At 40.2% G+C, this 14,825-nt stretch overlaps 1 protein-coding gene across 1 annotated transcript in view; it reads right to left on the bottom strand.

Moving 5' to 3' along the window:
* The window catches only part of Hibadh (3-hydroxyisobutyrate dehydrogenase), a 99,426-nt gene that overhangs the window by 2,001 nt on the left and 82,600 nt on the right, over positions 1-14,825 (bottom strand). Inside the window, exons 5-7 of the mRNA XM_021165077.2 lie at positions 9,944-10,077; positions 8,537-8,613; positions 962-1,118 (exon numbers count right to left, since the gene is read on the bottom strand). Of these exons, the coding sequence (XP_021020736.1) occupies positions 962-1,118; positions 8,537-8,613; positions 9,944-10,077 (368 nt within the window). The remainder of the gene's footprint in view (positions 1-961; positions 1,119-8,536; positions 8,614-9,943; positions 10,078-14,825) is intronic.

The raw sequence follows: 14,825 nt of genomic DNA on the forward strand, positions 1-14,825 counted from the left end.
GGAAGTCTTGTGGTGTATGGAAATGAGGCACCGCCATGGGATTGGTGGAGAAAGAGGAGGAAATGAATCCAAGACACACTTGGGAAGTAGAGGGACAAATGTCACCGGGAATTCAGCATCTGGGCAACTGTGTTACTACCTTTGTTCTGGGGCGAAGAGTGGGTAGTTCTAGAAGACCTAAAGATCTGTTGGCCTAAGTATGTTCTAGAGGAGAGATAACAAACAAAATGAGATGCCATCTAGAAAAATCAACACACCAAAATAACAACAACAACAACAACCAAATAGCCGGGCGTGGTGGCACACACCTTTAATCCCAGCACTCAGGAGGTAGAGGCAGATGGATTTTCTGAGTTTGAGGCCAGTCTAGTCTACAAAGTGAGTTCCAGGACAGCCAGGGCTACACAGAGAAATCCTGTCTCAAAAAACCAAAAAAACCAAAAACCAAAACAAAAAAAAAAACCCCAAAAACAAAAACAAAAACCCAAAACCAAAACCAAACCAAAACAGAAACAAACAAAAGCCTTTAAACAACTAATTTACACATAAATCCCTTCGCACACTTAACACAAGAGCATTAACAACTTGGAAATTGCACTGCTCCCATTCTAAGGAGTTGGTAAGTTAATCTAAATTTATGATGAAGAACAAAATTTTATTAGCTTATACTATAAATAAACCCAAGCCTCAGAGAAAAATCTCAGTGCATCCTTAGCCAGAAATAAAATGATCAAGGTAAAGATTTTTTTTAATCAAAGCCAAATTTACACTAATTTTTAGTGGAAAACTGATGCAGTGTTGTAAACATTTTGCCTTCTTGGATAGAAGCAAGGTTTGTTGAAAGTGTGTGTGTGTGTGTGTGTGTGTGTGTGTAAGAGAGAGAAAGGGGGGAGAGGCAGGGGAAGATGAAACTATTACATATTTCGTCTGTCCTTCCCAGCTAATCTCTGCATTTACATACCTTAGCCATGAGTGTTGTTCCAAATCCACCTTGGTAGTTATTGGATGAGGGGACTCCATGCATAACCCCGGGTACAGGGTTGTAAGTGTCGCTAGACCAGCATCGTCCGGAGCTCATATTCAGGATTTTAGCCAATAGTTTTGGGTCAAGGCCTGACCTGTCAAAGGTCAAAGAAAAATATTAAATGTCAGGATGTACAGGTCAAGTGTGACTCATTAACATGTGAAGGGATCCCACCTCTTTGTTCCTTCACTATAAATCTAAAATCCACACGGAACTGGGAGGCCAAAGAGTCACTACTCTGAGACCAGCCTGGGATAGAGGGGTGTCAGACCAACCTAGGCTACAGAGTAGGAGCCTACCTCAAAAATCTAAAATAAAGGCCTGAAGTGGAGGTACCTCCTGCCTTTAACCCCAGCACTCTAGAGGCAGGAAGATCTCTGAGTTCAAGGCCAGTGTGGTCCACACAGTAAGTGCTAGGACAGCCAGGATTACAAAGAGATATCCTGTCTCAACCCCACCACACCATCCAGAAAAATCAACACACCAAACAACAACAACCCACAAACAAACAAACAAATCCATAAAATCAAATCCAAGTGAAGCATCCAATCTTCAATTATGTAGTATTAAGAGCTGCTGATTAACAGGGGCATCCTGAGAAAAACCTGCACTGTCCACTTTAGAGGAGAAAGCACACAGCCTCAGCACAGTGTGCATGGCTTCTCACAGTCAGGGTTCCCTTGTCTCTCAGATACTACTGCTTTGTCATTTATGTACTTTAAACCAACCTGATCATCTCAATTCTACACTCACATACAAATGATCGATTTCAGAAAGAAATATGACAACTCCGAAAAGTCCCGGGAGTCTGGTGGAAGCACTTACATGTATGTTTTCTCCGTTAGTTTTTATGAGAGTAAATGCAAGAGATGAATGATGAGCTGTAAAATCTGCTTAGGAGAAGTTATCATTACAAAGAACAGTCTTTCCTGCACACACTCTTGCTTATGAAGCAAGTCTGCCCAGAGTGGTGACATATGCTATCTCTTCAGAGACATGCGCTGTAGTTCTGGGTCACCTGCTGATAAGGTTACTGATCCTGATAAAACAAAGCTTGCCCGAGCGGAAACATCATTTGTTCTCTCCCGGGGCTCAAGGCAACCCTAGGAACCGCAGCAAACTGCTCGTCAGCTCGAGTCGAAGGATCTTCACACAGTTTGGGAAGCCCAGTTTTATTAAGTATTATCGAATCAAGTTTCAAATAAAATCTTATACCCAGCAATTTATTGGTTTCTTTTATGCAAAGGGCCATTATAAAACAACTGTCATAAAAGCTTTCTACTTTGTCTTAAGATCAATCTCTTCTAGGAAAAAAAAAGATTGAAAAGAGACACTTAGATAAATGTTAAACAAACTGCACCTCACCATTTATTACTGTATAGTCTACTCACTGCAAAATCTCAACACCCAAACAGCAAAGTGTTTTTCCAGTGCTAATGGGGGGAAGAGAGCTGACAGCCAAGATGTGCATGGAACCAGTATACCACAACAGGATGTAAGCAGGCTTCTGAGGTGGTAGTAATAAACTGCACACTACGTGCTACTCAGCTGAGTCTGTATGATGGCTCATGTTATGAGGGTGGGTCTTTTATTAAAGATTCTATCAAACATAAAGATTCCATCTAAATCAGTTATCACGAATTCTCTCCAGTAATAGACAGAAGCCCAACTATTTGGGTCTTTTTGAAGTATCTGAGTTTGGCAGAGCACACAGTGTATGCCTAGTCTTAGCAAGTGGGAGGCAGAGGCAGGAAGATTAGGAGTTCTAGGCCAGCTTGGGCTACATAGCAAGTTCCAGGCCAATCTCAGCTGTATCAGTCAGACACTGTTTTAAAAAGTCAAAGGGGAAGAAAAAGATCTACATGTGCTATGTGTGTGTAGTTGCAACAGACACTTTGTTTTTCAGTGTAAATAAAATCAAGCTATTGGTATGACAGTGAGACGCATGACTTGGGAAAAAAAGATATTGTTCTTAAACATGCATCCATAAAGAGCACATTTTCAAAGGCATCAAACATTTTAGGAGTATCCTACCATCTTAGATTCAAAGATGTCATCACATTTAAAGCAGCGGCCTTACCCCTCTCTTAAGAACCTTCCAGGTTCTGCTGGCTAGTACTTCACAAGACTCTTCACAGCCAAGGAGCTTCACACTGTAGCATTTGCCCAAATGGCGAACTAAGCCTATTTCCCTACCTTTCTGACACCTTCTGCTTTCCCTGGGGAGAACAACCCAGGGAAGACCCTGGCACTGACATACAGAAGCCTGCTTTGCTGAACATGTCACTGTCTAGAGGCATCTGAAGGGCACATGAACACATATAGTCAGGTGGTAGCTGTTTCTCTACTCACTTTCCAAACCAAAATGCTGCCTGCCGTGCAGATTCCCTTCAGGAGCCTGCTGCTCCCTCCCTGCCCCCACTCTGCAGCAGTGTATCATTAAAAAGAGCAAGTGAGGAGTGTTTTGCATTTCCTCCTTCTGAGGCTCCTTCAGCTGGCACATACAGAACTGACAGTTAGAATTAGACAGGATATTAAAATCAGTTACTGAAGTCCTCTGCCTTCCTCTGTGCCCAAGGCTTGTAATGGTCTGAAACCAGCTAGAATACACAGTAATTGTCATTCAGAGAGTCTACCCTAGAACGTCATGCTTCACTGGAGAAGACTGAGTTTCCATTTGAAATCAACAAATTAATCCAAGACAGGTATCTGAAAGGGCAAGTTTAATAGGAAGCAGCTACTGGGCTCTCAACCATGATAAAATGTTATTGCTGCTTCCCTGTAAATTGGCTGGGAACATATGATACTTCTGCATAAGAGCCCCACTGCTGCTCAGGAGATATACAGCTCAAGCCATCAAAAGGATGACAGTCTGTCAGTCCCCATAATAACTTGCCACTGGACGTGGTTCGAGAGTGTGTGCATGCGTGCTCGGGGCTTTACAATTGCTGAGATGTTCTCTGATACAAACAGAATGAATTCATTGCTCTGACTGCATATATAATGCAACTCAAATAAACGTCACTATGTCAAACCCACTCACCTCTAAAACACAAGAACATTAAATGAACTTTTGGGAGAAGTAAAAAAGGATGCATCATAAATTGTTAAAAACAAAAAGAAGAAGAAGAAGAAGAAGAAGAAGAAGAAGAAGAAGAAGAAGAAGAAGAAGAGAGAGAGAGAGAGAGAGAGAGAGAGAGAGAGAGAAAGAAAGTATAAAAACCCTTCTTTGCCTTCACCATAACCAAAATTTTAGGAGCCAAAAGTTTGTTCATTCTCTACCTTTTACGTACCTGTGCTGGTGTTTGGAAGGACAACTGGGTATTGGTATAACAGAAAGGAACATCTAAAGCTATGTCCATTTTAACCAGTCACTCCCTGATTCACTCATGCTTGATGAGACTGGCCGTGTGTCAGTTCCAGGCAGGAACCAATGAGACAACAAAGAAGCCAAGCATGGGCTGAGACTGCCTGCCTGGGGCAGGTGAGGGGAGATCCACACCCAGGGACCTGGTGACCACAGGAGAAGTGCCACACCCTAGCCTCTAACCCATCCCCTTCCGCCTCTCTTCTTCCTTTCATTTATGTTCTTAAGAGTTGGCCATGCACAAAACAGGCAATAACTAAAACACACACACACACACACACACACAGAGTGTGCTAATGAGACAGGTTACAAGGCAAAACTGTCCAAATAAGAGTCAAACCAAATCCTAAACACCTCACTACAACCTCAGATATCACTAAGTAGTAAGTGCCAAGAACTACTTTTAAAAAACAAGAAGAATTAACTCAACCATCACTATAACCTCGTGGGGGTTGGTTGATATTATTACCAAAATATTATATTATTTATAATATTATCATATTATAAATGAGAACTGGATGCAAGTTAGACAGACTTTACCAGCCTGAGACTCACTGTGTGACTGTAGGTGGTAACATGACAGTTAACAAATATGTGGCATTTTATCAGTTAAGAAATCCTATCAACATTCTGTAATTTTTCTGTTGTTTAAGGTATAAAAATTAGAGTTTTGTCAGGCAGTGGGAGCGCACACCCTTGATTCTAGTGTTCTGGAGGCAGAGGCAGGGGAATCTCTGAGTTCGAGGTCAGCCTGGTCTTTGAGAAGCCCTGATCTGAAAAACAAACGAACAAATAAACAAATAAATGAGCTTTAACTTCTAGGTACATTAACCAGGAAAGCAAAAGTGAACTCGCAGGGAACGCTCTTTGTCAAGAGCTTTCGAGTATCAGAGAGAAGTAGCAGCGTTTGCAGTTACTTTTGGTGTAAGACGACATGTCAGCTACAAGGAGGGCCTGGGCGCGACTCACCATGCAATCACTTGTTATATCACCAGTGTTTCTTAAGAATCAACTCCCAGCCGGGCGTGGTGGCGCACGCCTTTAGTCCCAGCACTCGGGAGGCAGAGGCAGGCGGATTTCTGAGTTCGAGGCCAGCCTGGTCTACAAAGTGAGTGCCAGGACAGCCAGGGCTACACAAAGAAACCCTGTCTCGAAAAACCAAAAAAAAAAAAAAAAAAAAAAAAAAAAAAAGAATCAACTCCCAATGGAGCAAAACTAAAGATGAAACAACAAAACGTACATTGACGATGTTGTTTGCATGTGATCCTGGACACAACCTCGCCATGCAGGCAGGGTGCTTTCAAGGCTATAAACGACTTTAGAGCCCTAACTAGGAATCCAATTAGGAAGGGAAAAGATCTAATAAAAAGGAATCTCAAAGTATATTATGTACCAATATTTTTTGCACTTTTTTTTTTACAACATTTTAAAAATTTCACTAACATCCATAAAGACTCACTGTAAAAGAGCAAGGGTCAATACAATTTTTAAACTGTATGGTTTTCTTCTCCTATTAAAGAGAAACCATATTCTAGAAACAAAAAATTGCTTATGAGAATGAAATTAATCAGAAATGATCACTTCACTGGAACAGGCAACTCAATTTGTAAATGTTGACATTAATCCTCTAGAAAATTCCACTTGTGGGTGGGCAGAATATAAGTGTCTCTGAACCACTTTCCTCTGTGCGACTCGGTGGGAATTTACTACTTGGGAATTTATGCTTGCTGATGCCAATTTTTTCTTTCACCTTGCAAAGCTCAATAAATCCTGGCCACTCTCCCCATTCTATTAGAGAACAATCCTGTCATTTTAAACCACGTCTGTAAACCATGACGGAAGGACAGCAGCAGACACACTCAGGTTTCAGTGCATCAAGACTCCTGTGAGGCAACGTGGGAAACCGGGAGTGATGAGAACAGCTTCGCTCCACGTGAGACATTAGAGGGTGTATATCATCTTAACAGCCGAGGGAACCAGCAAGCTTCTGCTTCGCCTTCAAACTTTATAATGCATGTTTTATTTACACTTGTAGCTCTCTCTTCTCTACATATACTATATCACACATATATTATACATGTTATATGTATATATATTTAGAGTTTTAGAAAAACTAAAATTTTAAAACTTTCATATTTTTCAGAGTCTAGAGTGACAGGTTCTGTTATACCACGGAACCACAGAAAATCTTTCTATAGTCAAATATTGTTTTTTCTATACTGGGTCATGGCCAAAATAAGATAAGCTATTTTCCTGCTATTAATGTCCTTGTGTGGATTTTATTCCACTTTTAATACTCTTCTTGAGAACCACTGCAGTAGCCAATGACTCGCAGCTCATCATACACTTTGTGCAATTGATATTCCTATTGTTCTTTATTAGTTGGCATCTGGTGAATTTCTATAAGGACTTACCTTAGATATAAGTTTCATTTTATTTTTTAAAATTATATTTGTGTGTGTGTGTGTATGAGTGTGCACATGTGCCATGGCATGTGTGTGATTAGAGGATACCATGTGGGAATCAGTGCTTGCCTCCCTCTGTGTGGATACCAGGGAACAATTTGACAAATGTCAAAATCAGAATTTTGACAGGAAAATTATTCAAGAACTGTGGGAAGACACGATTGTGCCAGTGCTACGCTGTGTGAGGAGTGAAGAACAAACTAGTGAGGACAGGGCATGTCATGTCATGAATCTGGGTGTGAAACTATGTTTACACAGGCTCTTACTTTCATGGTCTAGTCCCTTATTCCAGAAAAATAAGAATAAAAATCATACATATACATTTAAATGGATATTAATTCTGTTGTAAGCAAAAATTAACTTTATATGCAACTCGAGTGTCAGAAAGTTTTGTTTTCTTCTTTCATGAAACTGATCTAGAGAACAATGTGAAAATAAATAACAAGGTTTTCATGACAACCACCCATAGCCTGAAACTGGCCATGGCACAAATATGATGGTCTGAAGGGCTCCCACGCACAACAGTTTTATTAAGGCTTTGTACAAACATGCCTCACCATCTTATAGACATTTGGCTCTAAAATGTAAATGGTATGGGATATTGATAAACCAATTAGCGCTGATGCAAAGCAAATTCCTCTTTTATCTCAATTACAACATGACAACTTAATAGGTCAAGATAGTTTAACATCTGAGACGGGCAATTCAATAAAACAACAGCATCTTGATATGGTAATTAAGAGGAAATGTGAATCCATTACCATGTTTTTAAAACTATCTCAAGCACTTTGGCTCTTTTCATTGCTTTTATCAAAAGCTGTGTCCAGGCCACTCTTCTGCTTTGTGCTGTATCTGATAAAGCAGCCCAGGATAAGAAAGAAAGCTATGACTAAAGCAACTTGTACACATTGAGCAGTTCTCTAAAATAAAAGATATGTATTTATTATATTTGTGAGATGCAGAATATTAAAAATATTAATTAGGTGATTAATAACATGTAGCATTCCCAATCCAAAGGATTAAAGATGAAATTAGGCATTAACCTTAAGCATTCTAGAGAATGATCACTGGAAAGAAAAACAGAATTTTGGACTCACTCTAAGTAAACAATTAGTGAACATTGCATTTTTTAAAAGATACATTCTAATCTAGGATAACCAAGCAAGCTAAAATCAAAGTTATATACATGAATTGTACCTTTAGGAATGGAAGCCCGATTGTTTTGACAACAGAGCACCAAGATCTTGCTAGTACAGATTCTGAGAAGTATGTTTAAAACAGGCATATAAAACTAGTCACATGGTAGCATAGCACTTAAATTCATGACTCATTTGAATCATGTTTCATTCAAATCTGTCCCAACATTGCCAAAATAGGTTTGAATTTTACAGTTTTCTACCTAAGTAGAACAGAAGATATGGGGCTCCAATATACAAAGCATAGTACAACTTCAGAGCACAGTGCACTACATTTATGGCTGTGGCCAAGAGTGCTGGTGTTCCCTAGAGTCCTATTGCTTGTCCAATAAGCAAAGTCTATCAAAACTCAATAATGAAACACTTTCAACACGCTCCTGAACCAACTCATTTATTACCATGAACGTCATTCTTCTAACATAAAACATTAAATAGGGAAGACAATGAAAATTATTAGTATATGAAAATGTTCTTTTCAACAAACCTGATTCCAAGGTTCATAGCTTCAGCGGTTCCAATCATACTTATAGCCAACAGCATGTTGTTGCAGATCTTTGCAGACTGAAACCAGAGAGCATTGGTAAGAATCCTTCTAAAAAAGTCTTCTTCACCTGATTCTACAGGGTTCTCTCTTCAACCAGCCAACCAGCCAACTAGCCAACTAGCCAACCAGCCAACCAGCCAACCAGCCAACCAGCCAACCAGCCAACCAGCCAATCAGCCAACCAGCCAACCAGCCAATGTACCAGCCACCATTCAGTTGTGGACTCTCTCCTGGAGGTAAGGAGTGTATTCAGTGCATTTCCCTCTGAACCTAACACACTGTCCTCAGCAGAACCTAGGGGTCTCTTTTGCTTGGTAATAAATGGCATTATTACTGTGGCCTCAACACTCTAAGGATGAATGATCCATAGAGCATTGCTCTCTGAGGAGTGGATTTACATTCTAATTTGGAAGTGGGAATGATATGCTACATGAAAGGGAGCAGATGAGCAAATGAGCAAGCAATGGTAAAGTGTGTGGTGGGGCAGACAGCAGGGTTCAGGAAGAATGGAGTGAATGCGAGTATGTGTGAGGAGTGGGCAGGAAGAACTGAGTCAACCTTAGAGTTCAGTACTCGTAATTTCATTGCTAAAAGCAGAGAGGCACAGAGGAGGTAGAACCAGAAATCATCTCTCTAAAGGTTAGGACATAATGTAAACAGGCAAGAAAAAAGATGGACATCAGGATAAATGGTAAATATATATGAGGATTAAATACAGAGAAGCATGGAAGGAGCCTAGGAATATAAGAACATTACTCAAATCTGTGTTCTATGGAATGTGAGCAAATTTCATAGCTAAGACTGTCAAGTGGGAGAAAAATTAAAATTGAACATGGTAGAAAATAGGGACCTACTGCCCTTCTGATCAGCAAACTAGGTTAAGAGATAACAGAAGCTTAGACCCAGGTAACCTGTGGAATGATCAAGATAATCAACAGTGAGACTGCTGAAGTAAAACTCATACAGCTTTGAGAATGGCAAATTCAGCCCAATAAAGATATGTAATATGAAAGTCTCAAGCCTAGTGGCTGGGCAAATGGGATATGTGCATGCATTAGGAACTGGGGAGGGGCACTTAGTTCTATTAAGAGTTCAGTACTGAAAGCCATCTCACATTTTTAAAGGAAATGATTTGTTATTCAAAAAGATTTAAGTGCACAGGTTGCTTCTCATTGTATTGATATCTGCACAGACCTAAGAGCAATGATGAAAACCCAACTTATTCCAACGTAACCTAGAATCCAAGCACGGAATCCCCAGCATAAACCAAGCAGAGAGGGGCAAGCATTGGTCAGAGAAAAGAAAGGACGTTTTATACCGCGTCCTGTTATTGTGCGGCAACGTTACCTGCCCGGTCCCAACAGCTCCACAGTATACCACGTTGGAGCCCATGCACTCCAGCAACTCTTTGGCAGCAGCAAACTCATCTTCAACACCTCCCACCATAAATGTAAGGTTTCCAGACCGAGCAGCTCCGACACCTGAGTCATGTGGGAAAAGGAGATCGAAGCAAAACCGCTCAAGTAAAATACCAAAATAAGAGACAAACCTAAAAGCCAAATTTAAATCCCTTGCCTCAAAAATGTATTTCTGCCAGGCATGTGTATGATTTTACAAATCTCCAAAGGAATGTTCCAATAGCCAAGTGGAGGTTAATCATAAACCCCCATACACAGCCATTCATACATACTTTACAGGGGCCCCAACTAGCAGCACAGCACACAGAGGAGCCTTCTCTAAAGGTAGCATTTGAGGTATGTGGCTCACAAGCTCCTTCTAGAACCACAGTTCACATACGGGTAAGATCTAGAGACCTGACTCCTCGGCCACAAACAGGCACTCGGGGAGCAAGGCTCTTTTCCAAGGGAGACATGCTTAGCTAGATTGCTCTCACATACATTTTCTAGAACCATCTGAGTTTTCTCATCAGTGAAGCAACTTCTTAATTTAGGCTTGTCTTTCTTCATAGAGGGAGAAAGGCCATAACTTTTTAACTAAATATGAAATAAAATTTAAAAATTAATGTGTTTAAAATTGACATGTCTTTGTTCATAATTTTTAAGTTAGATTTTATAGTTCAAAAAAAGTAAGTATGTGGATAAGCTACATTAGCACAACTTCTGTTTTTGTAATTATTTTATGGCTTACTTGCAAATAGAAATAGGAAACCATAGGTGTGCCACGATTAGACCTGGCCATTAGAACGTACAGCTACGAATGAGGACCAGCTTTTCAATTGAACTTACTCCATGAAATATGGCTTTTAAACATTAAAATTAAATTGTCAATATTTTGCTATTGCCACATCAAGCACATGCCCTTTCCTGGTTCCTATTACTTTTAACCACACTAAAAGCACAAGTCAGTGTGATGCAAGGCAGCCCATCCTGGGAGTGCGTGCCTTACATGGGGAGGCCTACAACGCTCACAGGACGTTAAGTCACCTCAGTTCATACCAGCATTAGATACACTCTGGAAAGGATTATGTACAAAAACCTAATTATTTTAGTGTTTGATAATGACATTTGAGTGACTGTCATTCTGCTAGCTTCTAATTTACTTTGCCAAGATGGTGAACCATTAATGTTTTAGAATTATTTTGCTCAACTCATTACCCATTCTTATTCAAGCCACATAACCACCCTGTCTCCTAATCCTGTTGATCTGACCTGCAGAAATTAAGTAGATAACTGAAGTCAAAGCTTACAAACAAATCGAGCACTATCCATCATAGGTTCAGGAGCTCTGTATCTAGATTACAGATGGCTAAATAGCTTCAGAGAGTCATTTATTGAAGGAAAATTAATGCTGACAATGGTTCTCAGCTGGTTAATCTTTTGACAGGTGCACTTTCTCACTTGTTCAAACACATATTTCAAAAAGAAGAAATAAGTTACTTAAGCAAGAAAAGCTCACAAGAAAGAATAATTTATTCTTGATTCAAAGTCCTTGGCAGTCTCTCTCTCTCTCTCTCTCTCTCTCTCTCTCTCTCTCTCTCTCTCTCTCTCTCTCTCTCTCTCTCTCTCTCTCTCTCTCTCTCTCTCTCTCTCTCTTTCTCTCTCTCTCTCTCTGACGGTGTTTTTATTTCTGACCTTATCACAACCTATGCCCCAATGCAGTGTCTGATTAAACTGAGTAATTCTGAAAGCTTTGGCAATTCTTGGGACCAAATCCTATCATCCCATGCACTCCTTTCACACCATCAAACCTACTTCTAGCGCGGGGCAGAACTAACATCTAAGCTCTCCTAAAGGAAGTGTGACCCCTGTGCATCTGTACATGGAAAGGACATCTGAAAAGCTGCAACTACAAAGCTCCAAAAGGCCCCAGACTTCTGAAGACACAGGTCTTCATGTCTGTCACTAATAAGCACTAAGTATATGGCCTTGATGGGTCACTTGAATTCAAGTCCATTGTCTAAAAATAGGTTGACTTTTTTTACTTTGCTTTCTGAGATAGGGTTTCTCTGTGTGATCATGGCTATCCCAGAACTCTATAGAACAGGATGGCCTTGAATCTTCAGAGATTCCTGCTTCTGCCTCCTGAGTGCTGGGCTCAAAGACATGTGCAACCACTGCCTAGAGGTTGGCTGTTCTTAATTCAACATTCTGAAATCATATGTTTCTTTTAAATCTAACACTTTTTGGGCAACCAACATGAAACCACAGCAGAAAATTGAGCATCTATCCTTAGGTAATAGGAAGCAGTCAAAATGCAGGCACACTAAAAATTCTATGTAAAATGACCTTCAGCCTATACATTGGGGGCAGGGACAGAAATTAATCTTAAATGTGGGTTTCAATCTCAAGGTATTTCCATATATATTCAAATATTCCAACATCTGAAAGAGTCCTAAATCTGAAACACTGGCTCCTACCACTTTAGATCTTAAACCTGTATTTTAGTTTATATTTTAATAATAGTATACATAAAACCAATTATATTGTTTTAGTTCGATTATAGCATTTACTATATATTATTAAAATCTTTCATTTTCTTTATCTGATTTTTCCTACGGGGTCAGCATGGGGTCTTGCTTATGTCAGTATTCCTATTATGTTGTATACAGCAGGATATATTTAATAGATGACTGTTTGGAAAATAAATCAATAACCGTGGCTCAGAGAATAAAGGCTCTGGAGATGTAATAACTGGTTCTGAGAATAGCACTTGCTGGTTGTGTGATAAAGAAGTGACTCCAAGACAGTGTATGAACTGGGAAAGGCGTGAATACGCAAAGCTTTATAGAGTAGCTGCAAATACCACTTAAATAGAAGGTCTTTACAATTTTTATGTGTGATGTGGCATTTTCCCTATCTGGTTATCTAAGTCATTGTCTCTTCTAGGTTAGTTTTAACCTTGCTTGCTGAATATTAGCTGCTGTGGACTCACCCCATAAACAGGAGAAGCAGGCTGGCCCTGGTTGAGAAGTTCGAAAGAAGTCCATGTTTGGTTAGTGTTAAGATTACAACACTGTAAGCTGGTGTGTTGGCATATGCCTGCCATGCCACTTGGGAGGCTAAGGTAGCCAAATCATGAATTCTGCTTAAATTCTGAATTTAAGCAACAAAATGTGACCCTGTCTCAAAAAGTAAGAGTAGGGAGAGGAAAAAAAATCACCACGAAGACCTAGAAAAATCAATGAAAGTTGAGTGTATCTTATGGGAAGAGATGGAAAATCCCGTATTTGCTTACATTCAACATAGTCCACTGGGCACCTACTATACATCAAGCTCTGTAGCTAGCAGTGGGGTGAGAGCTTAATCACACGTACGTATCCTTGCTTGTAAGAAGTTATGCGCCCGTGACCTGGTCACTTTTTTCTATAACCCCAGTCTGTACACTTGATCTCCCTTCTGCCCTCGTCTCCAACATCTATTCTCAACACAACAGCCAGAGGAACTCTCCTAGAATATAAATCTAGCCCATAGTTTTTCTCTTCTCTCAGCAATCCCAAAACTTCCCATCATGCTCAGCATGAGATCCAAAGTCCTACAAAGCCCTCTTTTAATCAAGCCACAGCTTCCTCTCCTGTCTTATCCATACCCATCTTTCTGTCTCTCAGGCTTCAAGGCACTCTGGCCTCTGGCTGTCCCTGAAACAGATCAAGTACGACCTTATCTCATCTCCGAGCCTTGCACTTATTCTTTTCAGTTTGGCACATTCTTCTCCAAACTACTCATGACAAAATCCCCAATAATTGTGAACCAGGCTCAACATTCGCCTCTTCAGAGGAGCCAAACTTAACTCTTGTTAACTTTCCTGCTTTGACTTTATATCACTTATTTCAATACCTTTATTTCTGATACAATTCTCCATAGGAACACTATTTCTGGGAAGGTAGAGATAATTGACTCATGAGGCACGTACCCACAGAGCCTGGTACAAAAGAGATGTTCAGTAGATGACAATTTACCCAGAGAAAGACAGAAAAGGAGAGGCTATTCCTTAAATGTGCATTCTAAAAAGTAAGTCATCCCCAAGACAACAGTGCTAAACAGTGAGAACCAATGAGAGCTCGTTAGAACACGGAGGCTCCATCATGCACGGACGCATGCAACATCAAGAACATGGGTATTTTATGGAAGGACAAGTGTGGCCTCTCTCATTCTTATTGCCCCTCATCCTCCAAATCCTGCTCCTTCAAGTCATGATGGCCCTTCACAAATGACAGCCGTTTATTTTGGGTTTTCCAACCTTCAGAACCATAAGAAATAAAATTCTGTCCCTTATAAATTAACTAGTCTCTCCCTTTTTCTTAGGAGTGGTGCTTCTAGTGGTTGCTAGGCATCAACTCCAGGGCCTTGAGCATATCAGACAACTCTACCAACTCGATGTCCCTAGTTCCCAGTCTCTCAGATACTACTAAAGTATCACAAAGTGGACTAAGACAGAAGGCAAAAGGGAAGAAACATGGCGAAGCGGTACCAGGTGAGACCTGTTCTCACAGAAATACTCATGATGCTAAGGGTTTACCAAGCTTTTTTGGCACTCTAGTAATCCACTTAAATGCTGCCTGCTCTATCCACTTCCAATCTATGAGGGAAGTCCAGACAACATGATTCTATGATCATTTGGGGTTTTCAAATTCACATGCATCCACATTCAAACATGTATGATGTTTGAATACATGGGATACACCGGACTCTATAAAAGTTCCCCATTAGAAAAAAGAAAGGCTGATCATGAGAAATGATATAGTATACTACTTATTATGTATGATATAATA

Source organism: Mus caroli, chromosome 6, assembly GCF_900094665.2.
Source record: "Mus caroli chromosome 6, CAROLI_EIJ_v1.1, whole genome shotgun sequence".
Lineage (NCBI taxonomy): Eukaryota > Metazoa > Chordata > Mammalia > Rodentia > Muridae > Mus > Mus caroli.